We start from the raw sequence: 24,527 nt of genomic DNA on the forward strand, positions 1-24,527 counted from the left end.
CTTTAAATGATTAACGGGGCGGACTGTGATGAAAAGAAAGCCATGAGAGCTTAAGGACAGACACATTTAATATCATCTCTCCAGACGGCATCACTGACTTCCAAAAACAATACAGCGAGCAGACGCCGTGATGAAGAATCGGTATTATAACAGTAAATTACATAAAGGAACCAAACAAATTGTGTTTTGACAAAATGAAGAGGAAGCCTAGGGCAGGCAAAACAGAGTACAAGTGAACACATGAAGCAGCTTGAGAGGAGCTTTGCCGTCTTTACCTCTTTCAACATGTGCTGTGGAAGAAAAAGGAAGGAGGCTTGTGGTAGTCACCTACTGCGTTCGCCAGCTCTGACTCTTAAGCTGGCTGTATTTAATTAGTGTTCTTTGAGTTCTTAATTGAATGCACATTTGGAGAAAATTTTAACGGCTTTGAATGAACTGCCACAATTGAATAAAATTGATAACATAACATTAAAGGGAGCAGAGCCGTTTGAAATGATGAATTTAATTTATCTTTACAAGTGTGCTCGTAGAAGGAGGGGAAAATCCACCGAGGAGAGGAGCATCCTGAAACAGAATTTATCTTTTGTTCCTCAGAACGTTGACAACTGAGTATTGATTTTTTTTAACACAAACAACTATTTACCAAAACAGAAAAAAAGAATAACATTGTCAGTTCCCTGTAGAGCAAACAATGGATTTCCTCCTTCCTCTCGTGTCTTGCCCTTCAGATAATTTGACCTCCCGCTGGTAAATTTTGCTGAGTCTTTGAGGAATGATTTATATGACCCCTAGCTTGCCCTTTCCGCCCCCGGACTCAAATAAAAAAATAAAACCAAGAGGCGTGTGAGCAAACAGAATGGTATTTCAGGCCTGGTTCAAACACCCAAACAGCAAGTAACCACAGGGCAGATTGTCCTTGACCTCCGGGGGTGCCAGGGATATTTTGGATCAATAAAGCATCACCACCTCTACACGCCACCACTTTATAGGACACGGGCAGTTTAATACTCTACAAATCTCTTCTCCTCTGTCTTTGTCTCACTCTCTGAGTCCATTCATGTCTATCTGTGTCCCCTTGCCTCCCTCGCAGGTTCGTTCGATGCAGTGGCCCGGCGGTGTCCGTCAGATCCCTTCTTCAATCTGCAGTCATCCCTGTCAGCCTGGCGAGCGCAAGAAGATCGTGAAGGGCATCCCTTGCTGTTGGCACTGCGAGCGTTGTGATGGCTATCAGTACCAGGCAGACACCTACACGTGTAAGATGTGTCGCTTTGATTTGCGGCCCAACGAGAATCACACGGGCTGCGTTCCAATCCCCATTGTTAAACTGGAGTGGAGCTCTCCATGGGCAGTCTTCCCCGTGCTCATTGCGGTCGTTGGCATCATGGCCACCGTGTTCGTGGTGGTCACATTCATCCGCTACAACGACACTCCCATTGTGAAGGCGTCGGGCAGAGAGCTGAGCTATGTGCTGCTAACTGGCATCTTCCTCTGTTACGCCACAACATTCCTGATGATTTCGACCCCTGATGTAGGGATCTGTTCCCTCCGGAGGATCTTCTTGGGTCTGGGCATGAGCATCAGTTATGCTGCCCTGCTCACCAAAACCAACCGCATTTATCGCATCTTTGAGCAGGGCAGCATGTCTGTCAGTGCACCCAGGTTCATCTCTCCTGCCTCCCAGCTCGCCATCACCTTCACCCTGGCCTCAGTGCAGCTGCTCGGAGTCTGCATCTGGTTCGGAGTTGATCCCTCCAAGGCCATTATTGACTATGAGGACCAGAGGACATCTAACCCGACCATGGCCCGCGGTGTGCTCAAGTGTGACATCTCTGACCTGTCTCTGATCTGCCTGCTGGGCTACAGCATGCTGCTCATGGTCACCTGTACAGTCTACGCCATTAAAACCAGAGGGGTGCCGGAGACCTTCAATGAGGCCAAACCCATTGGTTTTACAATGTACACCACCTGCATTATTTGGCTCGCATTCATCCCAATCTTCTTTGGCACCTCACAATCCACAGAAAAGGTAAGCTTACAACTACACAACCACTTTTTCCCTTTTGTCTGCCACCTTTCTTTTTCAAGTCACAGTGATACTTCAAGGTTTTTACAAATCTTCACAGCCACTCAACAGTTTCTTTAATTCCAAATCAAATTTGCTTTGCTTCTTAATTTCTGTCTTTGTTTCTTTCTGTTCTCTTGTTTTGTTCACCAGAATGTTTTAATAATGAAAATGATTGCAGGAGCGTGCAGATAAAAATGACAAAACAAAACTACACATTAGCAGTGGTAGGAAGTTATTAACTACATCTACTCAAGAATGGTGATTAAGTAAAATTGTGAGATACTTTGCACGTCTTTTTGACTCCTACATTTATCTTACATCTGTAGCTATTAGTGACTTTTCAGAATAAGTTTTACATATAAAAACACAACAAGTAAAATATGATGCGTTGTTACAAATTAAACCAGCCTTTTTTTTCATGATGAGCAATTTTAGAAATGAAGTTAATAAAACTCAGCAGCTACAACAACAACAACTAAAAAGGGGATGTCATGTGAGAGCCTCATATTTTAAATAAACTAACAACTGTGACAAGTGTGAGCACAGTTTTATGAGAGCATTCTCTAATAACTCTGCAGGCAGCACGCAAGACTGTGACTCACATGCATGTGACTGTTGTATGCCACGGCGAATTAGGGACCCATGAGCTGTTTACCCAAACACAAGCTCACACTCATATTCCCATGTCAAATCAATGTGCCTGACCTCGTGAACCGTGGACCTGGATCACATCCAGTGGGAGCACTAGGAGGCTACAGGTCAAGAGGGATCCAAAAGGGACATCCAAATGGCGGCTTGGCTTGGAACTCGCATTCAGCGGAGACAGCCTGGGTAAAAAGCCAAAGGGCTACAACAATGGCACAGTAGAAATGTGTAGATCTAGTTGAAAGAGTTCTTTTGGCAGCGTAACAAAAGCTCAGTGGCTACAAGAGAGGACAGTGGTGGGGGAAAAGCCTCACACTGGCATGGACACTATCAGTGGTGCCAGCATGGGTCTGACAGATGCAACAAATTAATCCTTACCTCCCTCCCCTTTGGGATTAAACAAAACAATGCATCAAAATGCTGGCCTGGAAAAACTGGCTGTGATAGTTACCTTTGTGGAAAAACGTTCTTGAGGGACGGAGTTGTGCATTGTGTCACGCTCAACATCCCAAAATAATCTCTACAGTCTACAGCATTGCAGAAAATCTGCATATGACTGCAGCCAATTGAATTACATTAATAATGCAGGATGTGACCAGCAGTGCAATAACTTATTTTCACACCCTGCATGTTGTGTTAACACCACAAAGTCTAAACTAGTGTGAATCTGCATATTGGCCTCCTTTTACCCCATAAATCTCCTGATGCTAACTTTTAAACTGAGCAACAGCACCTACATGATGAAAACAATAACAGACCTGCTGAGCTAAATGCATGCTGCTTTATATACGTTACATTCACTGAAATATATTCAGGTAAATGCACTGAAATGTCATCCGTCATCACTGTAAGTTCTTGATCATCAGACCCACAGCACACACTGTACGGAAAAAGCAGACCGAGTCCACATTATTTTTTAATGCGAGTGTTGCACATCTTAAGTCGCATGTCAACAGCAGCCATGGATATCAGTGAGTTCTTTGTTTAATCATTCCATCTCCTCTCTCTGAAGATGAAAGAGAATTATACAATCACAGGGAGATTGAACAGCTTTTTTGGAGGATGAGGTAATCCATTAGCTAGCATGGCTTTGAATAGTAAAACAGAAGTGAATAAAAATCTTTGAAGGGTAAGTTAAGCCCTACTTTTGGTTTCTTCTTCTTCTTTTTCTTCTTCTTCGTCTTTCGTACCTCACATTAATTTAATTTACAAGCTCTTAAAAACTTCTCTCACCCTCAAGACGCTCTGTTCTAAATATATATTAGTCACTTATTAATTATTATTTCCTGTAGAAGGCTGTACACACAAAGGCTGGGAGAGAGTTCCACTTTTATCATTTGGAAAACTTCTACCATTGCCCTGAGCGTTGTTAAGGTAGGACATGAAATGGAACACAAAATGGAAACCTTGCTTCAGGGAAATGTCCTACATTTCTTCTTTCCTCATTTGAGAGAGAATAATCGTATTTAATATAATATAACCAAAGCGGCCTTTAAGTGTCGACTCTGAAAAACTTGCTTTAACTCACGCTCTAATATGGTTTAGTCTAGTCAGAGACAAGGTACTTTGTTATTTTAGACTGCGATTTTAGACTAAGAGTCCCCGAGAAAACAGACAGCATCAATCTTTTAACTGTGTCCCTAAAAACAACATTTTGATGGTGGTGATTCTGTCCCCTTTGACAACACCAAAGATGCCTCCTGCTTCTGATTAACTGGCTGACGTACTGCTCGCTTTAAAACTTTGCCTGGAAAAATGTAAACCGAGGCTCTTCCGGTCTCTGTGCTGTAAATAGTTTAATCTGATTTCGTGGAGAATCTCAGTGACAGGCATGAAGAATAAATATATATAAAAAATAGCAAATGTTCCTGTTGATGGGCTCGTTTGCTTATGCAGGTCATATAGAGGCATCAGTATTAAATTGAGACGGTTTCATAACAAGTCAAATGCTCCCTGCAGTATATTTAACCATAGTGTTGTCAGATCGTAAAACAGATTTTTAACAGTAATTTGTAACAGTTTTTGAAACGCACTGACGAAAGATGTCATCCCCGCCTTGGGGACCCGGATTGGATAGCACTTAAATGTATTGTCCTTCAAGGCTTTCATTGCCTAACAATGAAGTAACCAGTTTTGCTGTGCGAGGCTTCATGTAAAAAACAAACCCTGTGAGTGATTCTCTGCGCTGTTACATAAACAATGTTCTTATTTAAGGAATTAACATGTCAAAGCAAACACACCTCATAATCATCGTACTGTAAATGACAGGCCCCACAAAGCCTCGCAGCCCACGTTGACATGTCTTTCAGAGCAATTAAATGCTCCACTTCCTCCGGGTCTTGATTTACCTTATCTCGCCGCCTATGCGCTCATCACCAGTTTACAGCGGGCCTCTGCCTCAGCAGTACAAGCACAGTCATTTATTTGTCATCTGGTGCCAGGATAAATGTAACAAATGCCATGGGAGGCTTTCTCTATCATTCAAACAGGGACATCTGGTCTATCTATGGAGTGTGATCACGGGGCTTTATGCGAGCTGTAGGAATAGAAGTGACACCTGCTTACCTGGAGAAACGGTGTAAATCAGCGGCTGCCTCAAAGACAGAGGCAGGAGGAGAGGCGTCGGACAATAGCATGCATGGGAATGAGGCTTCAGCACAATAGGCTCAGTTCAAACACAATCAACCCACACAAAGAGGTCCTGCTTTTACAGTGCATGAATGGACTGATGAATTGAGTGGTGTTGTTTATTTCTCTATGAAGTCTCCATCACACTATTGGCACTGCCAACTCGACGACAAAAAACTGCTGTTAGTGCACTAGTCAGACAAAGAGTGGGAGTTGCAGTGAGTTCAACGAGACCAGATGTCAGACAGGAGTGTGCTCATGACTGTGTTGGCTCGATGTTCTTCCCCGCTACCTGTTAACACCCCCCTCCGATCCTTTCTGTTTCTCTCTTTGTCTCTTTTCAGTCCAAAGATAAACAGCATTATTCACATTCTCATGTCCCGCGGGCCCAATAATTCATAATGAAGATAGACGCTACAGAGCAGAGGGAGCTCAGCATCGTCGCGGACTTAAGAGAGCAGTCTTTGCATTCATTAGGCCTACAGCACAGCAGTCATCTGGGTCCTGCCCGTTGACCTCTGGGTGCGCCAATAATGGGTGAACAAGCCGTGAAGCTAATCAAGGCCAAAGAATTGTGATCTTTATAAATGACATTCTCCCGTGAAGCTTTATTATTGCGTCCCCTAAGGCTTCTATTTGTTTATTAGCTTAATTAGAGTGCAATTATAGTGAATTCTCATGCAGCAAGCTCCTCTGCTGAACGATTCCATATCATGCTGAGAAATAACGCTGAAGCTTAATGTAGAGAGGGAATTGTGCAGTTTAAATGAATTTGATAGTTTGCGTTCAGAAGCAGAAGCACTCTAGAGTCCCCGGTTGAAAATAGAATCTGTTTACATTTATTAACCCTCAAATTAATCTTACGATATCAGTCGCTCAGTTGTGCTGCACTCTGTAGGCAGCGATGCGGGATTCATATTGACTCCTCTCATCATATATGTACTGATAGAATGTTTTCCTTGCATCTAGTCAAGTCATTAAGGATGCCATACAGTGCTTCTCCTATGTTATGTTTTGCCTCAGGCGCGATCTGCTAATAGCGGTGTGATGATAGGTGTGTGAGATACACAGCAACTCGCTTTTATGAGCTCCGGTCTGTGCATGCTCAGGTGCACTGCAATCAGGAGGAAACAAATTAATGGATTGAACACCGGAGTTGGTCTGACACTGAAAACAGGACTCCATTTGAGCAGTGCAGTGGGCATTGGAGGTTTTCGTTTTCAGTATGATAAAATACACTGATGATCAAATACTGGCTGGGCCATAATTAAATATTACCTGTCCAAGGTAAAAGGTGAAGTGTACTAAAAAGAGGCTGGGAACATTTCCTCCAGAAAGGCAAAAATGTGTGATGCCACTCTTTAGTGTAGTTGTACTGTACTGAAGCGCTATTCTGTACCACATTAAGAATAAAAACACTGCTGCCATGTCCAATGATGGGTCACGGACAAAGAGCACGTCGCTGCTAAGCCAGGGGGAGGATGTGTGAATGGGTCCACTGAGACATGCTGCCAACCAGTGCAGTGGAGAGTGAGGTAGGGATGGGTAAAAAAAAATCCATTCACGTAAGAATCGTGATTCATATTACAATTGTCAAAAATCAATTTCTAAATTTTAATTAGTAGCGTGATGTTGACAGAACAAAAAAGGTGGAACTAAAGTGCGAGGGTAGTGCAGCACCCGGACAATTTACAGCGCTCACATGCTAGAGTTATGTTGAAGTTAATCTTCAAACAAGCCAGCGGTTGCAAGCTTTTCTTTTATTTATTGACGGCGTAATTACCATTGCAAGACGAACATTAAGTAGGCCACGTGTGTGATTACTTTTTATGCCGTGATGAGACGTTACGACTTACTGTTAACGTAGCTCAGCAGTGGTCAGCAGTAACAAACAAGACCAGCTGTCAAACACTAACCAGCTAACAAACACACACCTGATTTTGATTTGAGAATCGTTTTAAAATCGAAGATCGACTCTGAATCGAATCGGACACCCCGACAAATCGAAACGTGAGAATGCCAAAGATCTACACCCCTAGATTTATATGTGTTTATGTCATCATCTACTTTCCATCCGTTAATTGGCTGAGCGAGGTTGACTCGTGTTTTTGCCCACAGTGCTCTATCACTGTCTTCCTCCACTGTCTTTTCGATGTTGTTGTTGTTGTTGTTGTTGTCCTTCAGTTATTTCCTTTCCTTTCCTCTTTGCTGACTCTGCCCAAAATGCCAAAAATTAAATTCCCTTCAGAAAAATCTCCTCCTGCTTCCTTTTAACTGGCTAATGAACTCCAAACTGCAAAATGTTTTGCTCTTCCACTCCATAAATCTTTTCATCTGATTTTGTGGGGAATCTGACCCGGTGCCAGGCATTAAGCATAACCATGCAGAAATAACCAATCTTCCTGCTGATGGTCTCGTTTGCCTATGTAGGTCATATAGAGGCATCAGTATTAAATTGAGACTGTTTCACAACCAGTCAGAAACTCCTTGCAGTACGTTTAATTAATTGACAGCAAGGGTTGCTTTGAAGACGGCTATTCTGGGTTGAAATACAGAACTTTCTCTTCCTGTTCAAGTGAGTAACAGCTTGGGTTCAACAGTCGGTCCCTTAGGCAGCAGTGAGCCCAGAGCAGTTCACTGGTGAACACTCCCTACAGCTGGGAGAGGGACCACTGCAGATGTCCCTCTCTCATACTGCCTCAATTCTCCCATTGTTCTCTCCAGCCAGCAGCCCCACATTGCACCACGACTGGCTGCGATGAGATGCAGCCAGTCTGGAGGGAAAGCACCGCGGAGAGTCACAAATAATAAAAACAAACAAGATATTCAAGCACGGGTCACATCTGGAGAGCTAAATGTTACTCGCTTTGGTGTAAAAAAAACAGCAGGGATGTAGTGAGGGTCACTCGGCAGCTGATGAAAACTCACCCAGTCAAAAGGAAGAGATAGTATTATACAGTCAGTTCATATCAAATATTTATAGTTTAAGGTACAAAGCCTGTGAGTGAGAGCCTGTGTTAGTTGAGTCTTACATCATGGCCCAGGAAAATGCGCCAGTGCATGTCAAGATGGTTTACTGGAATACTATATATATTTTTTAATCCTGCACCCACTCATTTTCACTTTTAAATTGACAGGCAGGTTTAAATTGAAACCTGCCTGTCACATCCTACAGAGAAAATAAGACACATTATTTTTTAATCTGAAGAAATATTTCTGTTTCTCAGTCGTTCATTATGTGGAAGCCCTGAATGGTCATGAGTCAAACATAGTGTTACCTCAGTTAAATTTAATTTGTTTTCTCGAGATCACAAGGTAAATATGTCACTGTCATGTTGTTTTCTGGAGATAACAAGGTCATTATAAGAAAATGACTTCATGAGATTCAGAAGAGTGGACCATTACATACTCTCATCTCATGATCTCAAGATGACAGTGATAAAAACATAGTTGCACCTTGAAGGCTTCCTTAATAGTAAACCACCTTTAGAAGACAGGAACGCCTGCACTGACAGTTTACAGTATGTTGCAGAATACACAGCCCAGATGTTTGAACGTCAGGCGTTTGAGCAGGATTGCATTTGTTGCTAACTGATCAGATTTGGATCAGGCGTGTTTTTGACATACGAAGGAGTTGACAAGCAAGACGTAGAAACATTGTTTATTTTCACACTTGGATGATTATCGCGCTGTTTACTGGAAGACAATGCAGTTATCTGCCTGGTAAAGCCCAGTAATAACAGCCTTTTGTATTCTCAAATAAAATTGTATCTGCCAGCTCGAGCCCATGTTAGAGCGAATAAACTGCAACGCTGTGTTGTGGCCCTCGTGAATGGGAACACATGACAGGAAGTGGAAAGCTCTGCCTCGATTATTATTGTCACCTACATGTTTAATAATTGATATCTGGTCCTATATTGTGACTTTCTTATTAGGTGGTGAGCACAAAGGGATCTACATGTAAATGAGAGTGTTAATGTCCTGTGGAGCAGGATTTTATCTTGGCCACATATTTATTATTGGATATTATTTCACCAAAATGGCTGAATAATAATTAGATAATTTCATAGGCTATTGATTTGCAGTTTGCGCAGGTATTACCTTAAACATGGTCTGGTCTGTCTTTGCAATCCATTCTCACTCCCAACACGTTAAACACAGCTGTCTGGTCAGTGTCACTGTGATTTTAAGTCTGATGCTGTGTTTAACCCTCTGGTGTCACTTCCTCAAGTGCTCCTATAGTGCAGTGGTTTAAAAAACGAGAGAAGTCAGAGTCGGGAGTGATTGGGGTGGTTGGAGGGGTCACACACTGGACTTTTCATCAGAAGACTTGGGTCGGTGTAGAGTTTGTGACTAAGAAGAAAGAGTGATTTGTTTTTAACTTATGTCACGCAAGTAAGTTAACGTAGGTTAGTGACACAGCTTACTTACGTTACTTAAGTGATGAGCCTAAATGTAGGTATTTTAACCCAAAATGTGATCTTTTCCCAACAATAACAATAACCATCTTGTTTTGGAGCCTTAATCTAACCAAACCGCAACCGTTTGACAACATCAGCAACAGTACAAAAGTCATAATATCTTGTAATATGTAAAGTGCTTGTTAAAAGTCTAACTTGGAGGTCATTTTTGTGCTTAACTTGAACACAGAGCCCTTTCTGTGCAAAACTGACGCTGGGAGTAAGAAGGTGTTGGTCTTTGTTGCATCTTTCCTCAAACCTCCCTCTCAAGCTTACATCGAAATACTGATTCTGAACTAAAGTAGGTCAGAGGTACGCCATCAATAGTCAGATCGGAAGAAAAGGAACTGTTTAATCCAGGAACTCATTATTCCCTCAGCCAAACTTGTAGTCACACATGATAAATACCCTAAATTGTTTTTTTGTGTGTGTATTTACGTATAAGTGGATTTGTCCCTTTAAGTTAGGAAGGTAGTAGACATAACCTGCCAGCCGTTTTGTAACACTTTCACGGTTCTTTTGTTCTTTTCATCAAGTTGTGGACATAAAAAAAATGCATGTTCTCAACAATGTACTTCCCTGACGTTTAAATAGTTTGTACTTACAACGAGTTGAACAATCTAAAAGTAAGAAAACACTCAGAAAGCAGTCTTGAGCACAAATATATCTATGAGGTTAATCATTGTCAGAAACAGCAAAGTATATATTATGCATGCTCTTTGAAACCGTTAATCACATCCTTCAATAACCAAATCATATTTTTAACAGCCCCGTCACCCTTGTTGCGGTTGGCTGCATAATATCTGAGATGCGACAGTAAGACATTGTTGTTAACATTAATGAAGATGTTTGTTTTCTTTAAAGCAATATTGGACCAGGAAGACACGGCATCTAAGCGCAAATTATGTCAATACATCATTTAAATGTGTACATAAATAAAATAATAGTTTAACTGATTAGTATTTCTGGTGCCGACTAGCGAGGGTTGCAACATTTAATCGACGAGTTGATTTGGCACTCCTAAACGGAAATCCCCAATATCATTGACAGACAGAGGCTAAGATTAACACTCACTGTTATGATCTAAACAATATGATGTTACTGCAGCATATACTGTTGACTAAAGTGTGTTTTAACATGCAAATGCTTGACTCACCTCCCCTTTTCAGTCAGTCTACAAAAGGTAGGAACCTCCCCCTGTAGAGAAACGTTGTTGTTGCATTCAAGTCTGCAGTCTCTTTAAATTGTAACTTCTGTGACACAACTTACAAGTTAATTCTTCTCAGCCGGCCAGTCAAGCAGTCACAACGTAGTACGATGTAAAGAAATTACACAAGCTCTCCGTCAATAATGCTTCTCCGAGGATGACTCATTAATTCCGCTACGGCTTCGGAAACAATTAAAATGGAACGAGTGAGAACGATACTCGGAGTATCATCCCCCTGCATTCAAAGGATTTGACCATGTGTAAAATTTTCACGAGCTTGTTTATATTTTTTTACGGACCTGCTTGTTATGAGTCAGAAAAGGATCCTATCGACTGGCGCTTTGAAATGTGTGCTCAGGTTGACGTGACGGCCATATTAAAACTAGTACGGCAGAAAATTAAACAAACAAGGTGGCCTTGGCTGGTTTGGCAGACTCGCCGTAAAAGCAGATGAGATGGTGATTTAAAACAAGTTTTATAACATCACACGCATCGAGTAGTTTTGAAGCCTCGATTGGACGCAGTAGAAACTACTTCAACAACAGCTTGGCCAACAAACGGGTCATTGGGTGCTCTAATTATAATGATACACAGCAGATGTCGCTTGCACTGTACAGGCCACTACCCATATAAAAGAATCTGCACGATCCAGAGCCAAATAAAGGGCTAAACTGTTTGTATTCTGCATGTTTTGTGCTTGCCTCTTGCAGATGTACATCCAAACAACCACTCTGACCATCTCTGTGAGCCTGAGCGCTTCAGTGTCCCTCGGGTTGCTCTACATGCCGAAGGTCTACGTGGTTCTCTTCCACCCCGAGCAGAATGTGCCCAAGCGCACACGCAGCCTCAAGGCCGTGGTTACCGCAGCCACCATGTCCAACAAGTTCAACCCCAAGGCCGGACTCAGACCCAACGGAGAAGCCAAGACAGAGCTGTGTGAAAGCCTGGAAACACAATGTAAGAGCAGAAATGCTAATGAGGAAAGCTGTTGACTTAAAAAAAAAAAACACTGTTTATCTTTTCTTGGTAATGTTTTGTCCTTCAGTGTCTGTAAATCAAACACATCGGTGCAGAGATTGGAAGCGTAGAGTAAAAAATAATTACTTATTAACAGATGTGTAGCATGTTATTTAACACTTCATTGAATCCAGTAAATGTGCCACTGTTCATTTGAATGTGAGTCAGAGGGAAACATTACAGGGATCTCAATTATGTGTGTGTGGGGAGAGAAGTCACGAAGTGGAAATCGGTTGTGAACACAGAACATATTCTGCTGTTCATTGTAATTTTCTTTTCCATCACTATTTTACTGAATTTAGTGGCGACATGTGAAATGTACCTTCCTTCTTTGACTGTGTCTCTATATTTACGCCCAGAACTGTATCAGCTGGCACTGTAGCAAACAGTTGATTAATTGACTTGACTGAGGAAACTCACAAATTTGGTAACTGCATACTTTTTTGAAATCATGTGTCGCAAACTCGTTCTCACCTGTGTGACCTTTCTTTCCGGTATAGATAGAGACAGTTTGGTGCACTGCGCTCTACAGCGCTGTTGGTCGTAGCTAAAGGCGCTATGTTGACGAGACAATCGATCGTTTTGTTGATGAAGTGTCAGAAGTCTGAAAAATGGCCATTGAAATCTCCCAGAGCTTAAGGTGACCTATTCAAGTGGCTTGTTTCTATTTGACAGCTAAACCCCTAAAGATATGTACTTTACTGTCATATACTTTGATAAAGAGAACCAACTAATAATCACATTTCAGCAGCTTAAACCAGCTGCCAGAGTGTGACTTTTTGCTGGAAAAACGACTGAAACAATGAATCTATCAGAATAATTGTCCTTTCAGTTTTTGACGGTCAACAAATCAATGAATCGACTAATTGTTTAACCCCATAGACCTCATTAACTTTTGGTGCAGATTCAGATAAAGAGATGGATCCAGGAATTTTTACTCACTTTCTTCAACAAAGCAAGACATTTTTTCTTCATTTCTCAGGGAATAATGCATCGATCTTGATATAAAAAACATATTTAGGTGGCTGGTATCTATAAGTGAGTTAAATTTGATGTAGATCCTATACATGGTGAGCTTTAAATTATTGTTACGGGGCGATTGAGTTTGATATCGGATTAGGTCTGATTGAATTAAAGGTGACTGTTGGCCCTTGGCAGAGGTATGCGCTCTACTCGGTTTCCTTCTAGTTTAGAAATAAAGAGAACGTTTCTTTGATAGAAAATTAATTCATAACTAAAAAAGAAGAAACTAATTTGCAGTCAAGATAAATGACTTCCAACTTTAATGAGTTTAAGTCACTAATTAATTGATCTCAATAACAGGGAAACTACTCTGAAGTCAAATATCGTCTTGGTCCAACACTGATATGAATTCAAAGCAGCTGCAGATTTTGTTGATTCTGGCTGCTTCTGTGAAGACCATGAAACAAATGAAACCTAAAGCTGTGAGACGCCTCAGTTCATCCACAGCACTGCACCCAAAAGGTTGGTGTCCAACCCAGTGACAGGCATTAGGAACAACTATACTGTCCCACAGGGCCAAAGCACTGTAATCACAATTTTGACCAAAATTATACAGCTGAAATTGAACTTTTAAATGCCTGTTTGTCTTTATCTCTATCTTAAATTTCTTTTTCAATCTTACATACAATTCTAAAAATAGGTTTACATAAATGTTGCAATGACACTAAATATATCAAGCCATCTTAGTAAGTGAGACATCACTTGAGGATTGCAGGATTTTTTCTTAAATATCTCAGATTTAGATTTTCTCAGGAAGAAGACAAGATGAAGATTGTAGGTGCTGCACTTTGTCATTACATTACCTATATATTGTTTTCAGGTAATACAAAGATAGAGTGCAGTATCTGCATTTTTAGGGTCATATGTCAAATAATTGGACATGATTTTTAATAACTTATTTAATAAGATAACCGCTGCTCTACGTATAACACTTTTGGCTGAACTGTCAAAAAAGCTATTTTTCTCAGTTTCACAGGTAGCCTAGTTACTGTGGTTAGCATTCATAGGGTAGTATAATAACCATAAAGAACAAAACAATCTACTCTCTGATGGTCTTGTGGTCATAGAGAGACATCAGTATTAATCTGCGACTGTTTCATAACCAGTTAAAAGTTTCTTTCAGTACGTTAAATATCTTTGAACAAAACACTCAATTTCTAGACCTCATCTTGTGTTCTGGGAAACTGGCATTTTTCACAGTTTATTGACATTAACCAATCAATTGAAATAACAATCGAGACATCAGTCATGAAAAACACTGGTTGCAGCCAGAGCTTTAACACGCTGTAAATAATCACGAGGCATCCGACTCTCCTTTCTGAGGCAGCTGCACCTCCCAGCGTGTGCCTCCTCCTACTCTCAATACCAATAAAAGTGCTTGGCTCTACTGTATCAGTAACACACCCTGGATTTATACAAGTGAAGTAAATAATGATTTTGGCGATTGAGTCAGCAGAAATTACTCATGTGACGTCCAGAATGCTCTCCCCACCCGGCTCGCCTCGGGCAGGAACAGGTTTCAATCGGTCACGTCTGTCACCAGAGATACAGCCCTTCCATCTGGCTCGCACTAACCAGGAATCGAGCCTGTTGTCACTCATTTTAAAGCTGTGTTTACTCCTCACTTTTCATACCGAACAGTCGTGAGAAATCTTTCCCTTCATGGGAGAATAATAGAGCCAACATTGTATTTACTGTTAACACAGAAAACTGAAATCGATATGTGACAATGCGCTGGAGTAACAATGGCGCACTGCAGTGAAGGCCATCAAAATAGCGACGTGTAAACATACATTAATTCCCATCTTACTTTAAATTTCTGTGGAGGGTTAATAGGGCCTTTTGTTACAATAAGTGGCGAGAAGGCAAAGGCACAGAATTGATAGCCAGCAGCAATTTATCCTGATGGGGTTAGCGTTTACAGGGGCCCGCACAGTGCATGGCTATTTGAATAAGCGCCATTTGTCATTGTCATCGCCGCTGTGAATATACGGCTTGATGAAATTGAAAAATTCCTGTCTGGGCCAGCTCCCCGCAACTGCCGAGATCTGGTGGTGATATGTCAGGATTTATCTGCTCCACCTCAGCGAATCAGCTAACACAGTCTGGGGAGACAACTGGAAAGTTGAGGCCTGATAGCTGAAGGAAAGGGTGGTGGTTGTTGTGATGGTGGTTGTTGTGGTGGGGTGGGCAGCGGGCTTTACTGAAACCTCTGGTGAAAGTAATACAGGGTAGAAATGTAGCTAGAGACTCAAGAATTTATGGGAATTATTGGCGTTTCTGCTACACTGCAGCACGAAGACTAAACAGCACCTGAACACTCAGTTTTAGCCATTATACTCTATCTTACCCTTAGTTACACTGGGAAAACATGTCCAAACAAACACCCTCGCCTGCCTCATCTCATGTGTCACAATACTTAACCTTGACTCCATTGGACTCTCAATCTCCCCTCTCATTCTTCTCTTTCAGCTTTCTCGACAAAGCAGACCTACATCAGCTACAGCAACCACGCAATCTAAGGGACAAAGGCGCTCTTATCATAATTCAGGATTTTCACCCTGATGGAGGAAAAAACACAAAGTGGGATTTCACATACACACACAGAAAAAATGGATGTGTTATTGTTCGCGCGGAGATCACAGAAGCGTTGCCCAAAGACGTGACACGGCGAGGGGAGACCACAGGGACGGACAAAACAGGGGACCAGAGCAGATAACAGCGCAATTGTAAAGTTCCATCTTCTGTCTGCCTCACAAGAATACACACAGAAAAAAAAAAAAATGAAAAATGAAAAATACTTGCATGGCAGAGGCCTGAGGATTGAAGGATGGAGCTTTCCTTTTGAGTGTTTACATTTCAGCTATGCCCTCTTTCAAAGACTTCTCTGTCATCTCGAGCAGCGCTGACTGAAACTGAACTAAAAATCAAGAAATCTGTTCAGGTGTTCTCAATGTTGTCTGCCAGTTTTTTTCTCAAACTATAATTAATCTTCAAACCTCCAAGGCATCACAAGGGATTAATCAACACCAAAAAGGCATGAAAACATGGTCCATGGATTTCTAAGAGGAGCTCGTGTTTGTTTTTATTCCGGCCTCATGAGTCAAACGACTGGTGATCATCTCAACAATGCAACAAATCTGTACCAGACATGTATTAATTTTTTTTTTTTTTTTTAAAAACCCTCTTGCAGCTCAGTTAAAAAGAAATGACTCCACGTATAAGATGGTCTCTGCCGATTTTGAGCATGCCAGTTTCAACATCCTGTGTTGTGTTGTTAAAAAAAATATATAAGAAAAAGAAAAAATAATATCTTTGGAATGCGTTTAAACTCTGTTGCAGCGTTGTTAACAATTGTTTGGGCCCGGGCCTATTGTGCGTTAAAAACTGTTCTCAAATGGTGAAGGTCTAGTGAGTGATTATTTATCTGTGCTTAAGTGAGGCCATGATTTGTATTACCAGCTAGCCTAAGGCTGCCACTGCCCTCCGCATACCTGTATGTGCTTTGAAACAGGCTCGTGGTTAAAATAGACGGTATTCTAACCAGGAGATCTTACTGTAAGCTGTCATCCAGGATGACCCTGCCCCCCCATCACTGCCACCAGCTATTCTCTTGGTCACACATAGTGTAAGGGTAAAGCTTAGCTGTACAGATCCATTAGCAGGGGAATTAAGATGAAGTATGCCCTTGAGAGGCTTGTGCGATACGCCCTTAAGGTGATATCCATAATGGGGAAGCTACTGAGGAAATTCATTACTATACATGTCCTCCCCGGGCAGTCTCATGATAAGAAGGAGGTGTCAGGAAGTTGTAAGGCTCTTCAACAAATGAAAATCTAATTGCAAAAGTATACAATATATCTATCAATCACCCAGAGCTCGCTGAACAGATTAATAGTTGGCTTCGTGCAGTATAAAAGCCCTCTAATGTCTTGGGGGGGAAAAACATTGTGGGGTCATTTGTGTTGTGAATTCAATGCTGCTTTTCATGCCTCCCTCTGTATTACTTTCAACACCATTTGTGTTGCAGAATAAAATGTGAGTGCTGACCAAATTAAATGGCAAGTTAATGTATGTTATTAAATAGATTGATGATGTCTGCTTTATGTCCTGACATATCCTAAAATTGGGGAAAATGTACAAAAAGATACAGTGCCTGGCTATCTGACTATGTATTTGTAAAACCTCATGAAAAACTAATGAAGTGTGTGAAGCATGTTTAGTTTTTTTTATACAAAATTTTATTTCTATTAAAAATGTTTTCAAACTTCCAACAGACATTTTTTTTTTTTCAGGTTTGTGTGGAAAATCGATCAGTTTGTTCTTGGTTGCAACCCTTACATTAAAGATAACTTCTGGGATTATTTGTATTTTCAAACCGGGCCCTGTATATTTACATGTCCAGGTGTGTAAATGATTCATTCTTACCAAAATTCTTGGTCCAGTAGATCCAGCCTCAGCCGGCAGCCTCATCGCAGCTGCAGCGTAATTCTTCGGGGCAACTCAGAACCGCTGCCAATCACCGAGTTGAAGATTTTTCTGTACCAATCTGTTATTTGAATCATGGATTGCTCTTATAAATCTGTTATGGAGCGCTGAAGTCACGCCCTCTCTGGTTTCCCTCATGGGGCCTTATTTCGGAAGATCTTTGTACGGTAGAGAATGGAGAAAGAGTTTTTGTTTGAATTGTTCCATGAATCACACAAATGATGTTTGTCAATTTAAAAGATATTTTTTTCAAGTCAATAAAGTCAGTTTGTTGTAAATAAAGTAAAATACCATCTGGTTTTGTGTTAAACGCTCAGCACACGTCACCAACACGAACATGGTCACCAACTCGACACAGAAAAGGTACTAAAAAGGATGAAAATCACATTAAATCTGCTCATATTGACAACTGCAGTTATGTAGTAAGGTTAGTTTGTCAGCTCTGCGAGCTGCTAATATACAGGACCAGCTGCACGAGGTTTAAGTTAAGCTGTTCAATGGGATGACATCACTAACGCAACTGTTGGCTGTGTAGTCTCAAGATGAAAAATTATCTTTTAAATTGACAAACCTCACGTGTAAATACTGTCACCATTCAGGCGAGATCAAAATATTATTTCTCTCTTCATTCACTACCATTCATATTTTTTTCCGAAAATAAGGTCCCATGACGGAAACCAGAAGTAGTTTCCTTCCATGTTTAAAGGGTAATTCCAGTATTTTTAAGCCTGGGCCCTGTATTTACATGTTTTATTATGTAGATGATTCATACTAAAGTTTTGGAATCGGTTCAGTAGATCGCCTCAGCTCCAACGTAATCAGAAGGATACTTTGCAACTCGGACCGTCAAAGTTACTTCCACCGTAAGTGCTTGTTTTTGTGACAGGCTGCCATTGTTATCCTCAGTGTCTGACAACATTACAGAGAAGATTCCTATGGAGATAGACCTTTCTGCAACCGTGTGTAACCGAAAAAACAAGCCTTGTTCAAGGTTGTTTTTGGAGATTTGATAGTCATCCAGGTCAGGGCATATCTAAGTGCTCAACGACTCTGAAAGGGCGATGACCCCACAAGGGTTAAAAGCTTGAAACTCCCCACCAGTCAGTGAAGCCTTTTGGATGAGAGGTGAAACGTCTTCAAGAAACTCAAGCAAGTCTAGCTGCCTTGGTACAGCTGTCGTTTAAGGAGAAGTCTCGCTCTAAAATATCACGAGAGGTGAGGTGTTACATGTTCACTTGTTGCCTCATCTTGGATGTTGAAATGAAAAAAATGAAATGAAATAGTCAGCCATCTTGACTTTGGCTATAAACTAGTGCTGGTGACTTCTCCACCGTCGTCTTCTTGCAACAGCTCACATCTCATGACATGTCAGAGTGAGACTTGTGTCCCTGGTGACAAAAATAATCTTGTGTAACAAAAAGCTCTGTGGGAATAATTTTATCGTAACATCATCAGACACGTAAAATAACAACGTCAGCCTGTCAGTCGCAAAAATAAGCACTTACTGGACGTAACTTTGACAGTCGGAGTTCCCCCACAGGATTACAACAACTTTTGGTCAGGATTATTATCATTAAAGCAACATTATGTAACATTTTTACCTAAAATAACGGCTTCAAATTCATTGTGATGGTACAGTGTCTCTGTCTCAGCATCTTCATCCCGCCATCACTTGTTTCTGCAGTATGTAACTTCAGTGAGAGGCTAGGATCACAGCGTTACATACAGTCAACACCTACATTACATCTGACAAATTGTTACATGCCTGGAATTTGTGTTTACTATTTCTATTTCTACATAATGTTGCTTTAAACAATGTGACGCCTCTTTAAAAATGAAAGGGAGGAAAAACTTTCAATACATGATTAGAAAAAACAAGTAATTCGTCAGAAAGCGTACACAATCTTCAGCTCGGTACCTTCTGTCTGACTGTTTTTTATTCCTGTTGTGAATAATAATACTAATTAAAAACCAGTTTGTCAGCCCTCAAGAAAAAAAAGACAATGGCTGCCTTCCTCTGAATAATATGGTGCCACAGTTGCTCTGATAATAACACTGGAAGGACGGAGAATTGGTGGAGGGAAACATGAAATTATTTTAAATGAATGGTTTGCAGCTACTTGAATCCAAGGCCTCTGTGTGCAGCGAGCTCTCAGGATCTATCATCTTCACCACGCCTCCCTGATACCCGCAGCCCACTGTACAAAAGGCTCCGAAAATAACAGTTGTTGCATAGCAAGTGTGCTAAATGCACGTCCAAGTACCAGATTACTGCAACGTGGAGAGCAGGGTATACATCATCTTCACACGGCGGAGACAGAATGAGGTGTCTGCAACGTGTAGTCTCCTGAGATTACCAGGCTTTGCATGAAACATGCTTTTTTTCCCCTTTTTCCTTGAACAAGTATATCATGCTACTGTGGCAGCAACAATAAAGAACACACAATATCAGAAAATGATGAAGCCTTTTAAGACACAAGATTCATGTAGGACAGGCTGTACAATGAGATATTAGTGGTAGTCCCTGAGCAGCTCGGGAAGTCTGTCACAGTTGAGGGCTCATACTTTTTGTTTTAATTTAAAACGCCAGGATTAGTTATATCTAACAGTTAGTGACACATTTATGACAATTTGAGAACGCCAACATACTTTAGGTCAAAGAAGCCACAGCAACTACAGTCAACAACAGCAAGGAGATGAAGAGGGAGAGAATTTCCCCAGACTCCCTTACAAAATCACTCAATTTTGCGAGTTGTTGAGTTTGGAGGAGCTTTGACAACTTTGTGAAACGCTTTCTGTGACAAATTCTTAATTATTTGGGCCTTCTTGTAAATTCGGCATATGTTATATGTGTTTGGAATATAGAGCAGGAAAGTGAGATCTGATCACAAGTGGTCACTCTCTCTCCACAGTGAGTCTGCATCACACTTTTTTATCGCTTGATGGTTTGTATAATGCAGCTCCCTCAGCACCCCTAGTTTGTGCTACTCACAAAATGAATGAAAGATTATTTAAATATAAAAAGTAAGTCCAGAGCATTTAAAGTATCTTATCAGAATCACAATCGTCAAAAAAAAAGGAAGCCTCAGTATCATATTTCAATACTAATGCGTCAAACAGTATTGAGAATTCAATATGAAGCAAACACTTCAGTTCATCTTCTCTTTCCACTGCTAGACCACACCGAAAATTATTAAAACAAAAACAGACACACTTTTTGGTCGGCTGCCAAATCAAATCTATGTATGGGAGACAGCACAGGACGCTGATGTGGGATACCGGCTGAATAAATCAGCAAATCAATACATTATTAATAAACAACACTTGGCTACGGCTAACACAAGCTGCAAATAATTTCAATGTTGTTTCCTCGAGACCTACAAACTGCAGTAATCAGTCCCACCTGGATCTTACTGAAGGGGGTTTTTTTTTGTGGTTATTGGCTCAAACGTGTGAATTAGTAGTTGCCTCTCTGGAAGACATCCACAAACAAAATATCAAGACATAATGAGGAGAATACCACATTATTACGCTACTAACAAACAACACATACTGCATGTAGATTTATACAAATGCATAGCTGTGTGTTAATAAATTAAAGAACTAATTACAGTTTATGTAACTTCAGCTCAGTAGAAAGGCTTGAATTTACCAACAGGCAACGCAGATGAAACATCTGTAACATCTTTTGCCAGATCTTGAAAGTTAAACATTTTTAAAAAATCTAGATTTCCTGTGATGTTTACTCCATCTATCGCTCCACTCATTAGATTCAACAACTCCAACATTTTCCATATGACAACACTAAATAACCCAACATAGGAGAACCACACTGATGGACTACTACTACTGATTAATCATTCAGATGATCCTCTCCCATAATGTCAATGCAAACCCTGCAGTTTCTGAATCCTGCCGACAATCTTTAACCGTGAAGCAGCAAATGGGACCAGATCATGATGAATCAGTAGAACTGTACAGGATGTTAAAAACCTAAAGTCACTTCTTCTGCAGTTACTGACGTCTATTATCTGTGACCATTCTTTATTTGAGTGTTTACTGTATATTTCACAAAATCTTACAGGGACTCAAAATACATTAAAGGTACATTTTTTTCTTAATGGGGGAAAGTTTTCATGATTGGGTCCACATTTTGTCTGTTTGACCCAATTTGTTTTAGACCCAAAAAGTTTAGTTTAATTTCTACATATGAAAAAATGAATTTTTTACACATAAAAAAAAAACATTTTTCACATGAAAAATAAAAAAAATTTTACATGAAAAAAAAATGTTTACACATGGAAAAAAAAAAAGAAAAGTTCTCATGTGTGGGTGCACATTTTGTCTGTTGGACTCAATTAATTTTTGACCCAATGCACAGTCCTGCACAGTCATGCTACTCTATTTATTGAAAACTAATGAGAGAATCATGCCAGTAAACTTCTCAATTTGCCGACTAAGGCATCGAAGAAGAAGTGAGCAAGGTCGCAGTGACACGTACAAATTGCAGGCCAACAAAAAATCACCTTTTTTTCAGCTTCACCTTGATTTTTCCTTCCTCATAAAAAAAATCACCCAGTTTAACACATGAAAAACCTTTTTTCACAAAAAAAAAAAAAAATCACATACATTTTTGTTTTTTTCACATGAAAAAAACATTTCTACACATGAAAAAAACATTTCTACGCATGAAAATATACACATTCACACAAGAAAAAAACCTTTTGCCTCTAAGTGTGTTTCTCATTAACACACTTTAGATCAGATCTTTCAGATCAGCCCCCTCAGGGCTTCTGTGAGGACGTCAGATCTCAGTTTGCTGCTCAGTTTGCACGGTCGACCACACACACGTCTTCACTGTCGGTTCTGGTCGCGACTTCGCTGGTCAAAGATTCGCTTCACCACCAGATGCAAATTGCTTTTTTTTCTGTGCGCACTGAATGAAAGTGATCCAAATGTTTATTTCGCGGCCTACTGCTGCGTTCCACTGTACATGATGCCACAGCAGTATTAATGTGGTGTTTGTGTTGTGAAGTGTGTATTTTCATTTTCATTCAGGTGGTTCATGCCTGATTCAAGTCTTTGCAAGCGTTTAGTAATTACTTGGAAACAACTCCTCCCCTCTCTTGTAATCTGTACAGTCAGCTGTAGCTGCTTGTGAAGTTCAGAGACTTCAGTTTGCTGTGGGCGTCGATGCTTTCTCGGGCAGATGAACTGTGATGCTGGAAGTCGGAAATATTTATAAACTTTCGACTTGCAGTGTGTTGCAGTATAAATACAGATGTAGTTTGAGTTGGTGTGAGCCTGCCATTGTCAGCATTCTTCTCCCTGCTGTTATCTCAGTGTTACTGTTTTCAAAAATCCATGTAGCTATGGCAAACAACAACAACAACAACAACAACAACAACAACAAGTGTGTAGGCAAGCAACCTACAATGCTGAAAATGTCAAGTTATCCTAACCCCAACTTAGTTGGTAAAAACCCAAACAAGCCTGCAGCTCTTACCTTTTCTATTCTTTTGCCGAGACTGAGTCAGTTTAGTGCCAGGACTCGACTCCACACCTGCAAAACACCTGCCCGCATGATGCTGTTTCACAGGGACACTGTTAAGTGCTTGCTTTTTTATACCCTGAACCAGAATGATAAAGGGTTGAGTCAGCTCTTTCTCCAGATGTGGAGTATGGCTACGTGCTGATGTAAACAATTTAGTTTTCAAATTATTCCAAGAATCTGATCTATAAATTTTTGATGAGGAAGGAAAACACACTCGACAAGGAAACAATTCATTCTGGGTGAGAAACAATAGACACGACAGATGGATGAAGGGATCCTGTAACGTATAACGTGAAATATCAGATTTAAAAACAGGAGAAAAAACTACTTTTCCTGAAATGACTTCCACCAGAATTCTCACTGTGCTCATCAGCTCCAGCCAGCAGAGACATTCAGTTTCTATAACTGAGGGCTTCCCTCTCGATTGTGGAGAAGACAGGTGAGTGTGTATTTTTTTTCCTCCAACACCTGGCGTCTCCTCGCTTCAGTGACTCCGAGCCTGAAAGCCGGCAATTTTCAATAAAAGTGAAGAAGAATTTAGGACGACTTGAGATGTTGTTCGGCGGCGTAATGGCAAAATACATTGAGAAACAAATTTCTGCGGGCGCTCGTGACGACACGAGTATTAAAGGGTTCAATGCGATCTACTCGACTGTGTAATTGCAGATAGGGAAATGCAAATGCTCCGATAGAGGTGAAGAGGTTTATCCACATGAACTGATGACACTATAAACGTTGCTACTACACCACGTTGTCGATGAGGTGGTCATGATGTGATGGCAGACAACAAAATCCATATTCCTCCTGGGCGTCCTCATCTGCTCTGTGATCACAGTGACAATGACAGCCCCTTCAGATTAGAGCGAGAGTGGAGTGGATTAATTCAAATACTGCTTGCCCACAGAGGGGAATATTATGATACACACCCACAAAACCCATCACACGCGGTCCAATTATTAATCCTTTCATGTGGTCTTCGAATGGTGTTAGCGCACCGTCCTAAGACAATTGGACCGTGTCAGAGTCCGGAAACGTCTCTTCTTGCGAGAAAGCTTTTTAAAAAGTAATTTAAATTTGGTTTTGGTCATTAAATAACAATTTAATTTCATTAACCACTTCAACTGTAGCTTATTGCAGAGGATGGGAACTGAGTCAAAGCTAACTGCAGCAGTAAAGCACCGACGCTTGGACGATCTGCGCGGACAGATGAGTCCACACAGTGGAGACCTTTCTCGAATGCGCCTAAAGATAATACAACACAACTGCCCTCATGTGACAGAAAGAGCACTGGAGCACATTTGTCCAGAACTGAGCACCGACATACAGCAGGATCGAGAGAAGCAATGCAGCGGTGCTCCTCTCAAGGGTCCTTTGACTGAGCTCTCTCAGCTGTGCAGCACTGCGAACCATCATAAACAGACTCAACACTGACAGCGCCTG

General features: G+C 40.9%; 1 protein-coding gene across 3 annotated transcripts in view; it reads left to right on the top strand.

The window, feature by feature from the left end:
- The window catches only part of LOC311254554 (metabotropic glutamate receptor 4-like), a 194,667-nt gene extending 176,875 nt beyond the window's left edge, over positions 1–17,792 (top strand). For all 3 annotated transcript variants that reach the window (XM_084348389.1, XM_084348390.1, XM_084348391.1), the window contains 3 exons: positions 1,091–2,026; positions 11,716–11,962; positions 15,518–17,792. In XM_084348389.1, the coding sequence (XP_084204515.1) occupies positions 1,091–2,026; positions 11,716–11,962; positions 15,518–15,567 (1,233 nt within the window). In that variant the 3' untranslated portion in view covers positions 15,568–17,792. The remainder of the gene's footprint in view (positions 1–1,090; positions 2,027–11,715; positions 11,963–15,517) is intronic.
- Positions 17,793–24,527: the final 6,735 nt, after the last annotated feature.

Source organism: Pagrus pagrus (assembly GCF_965226575.1).
Source record: "Pagrus pagrus genome assembly, chromosome: 3".
In the NCBI taxonomy this organism is placed as follows: domain Eukaryota; kingdom Metazoa; phylum Chordata; class Actinopteri; order Spariformes; family Sparidae; genus Pagrus; species Pagrus pagrus.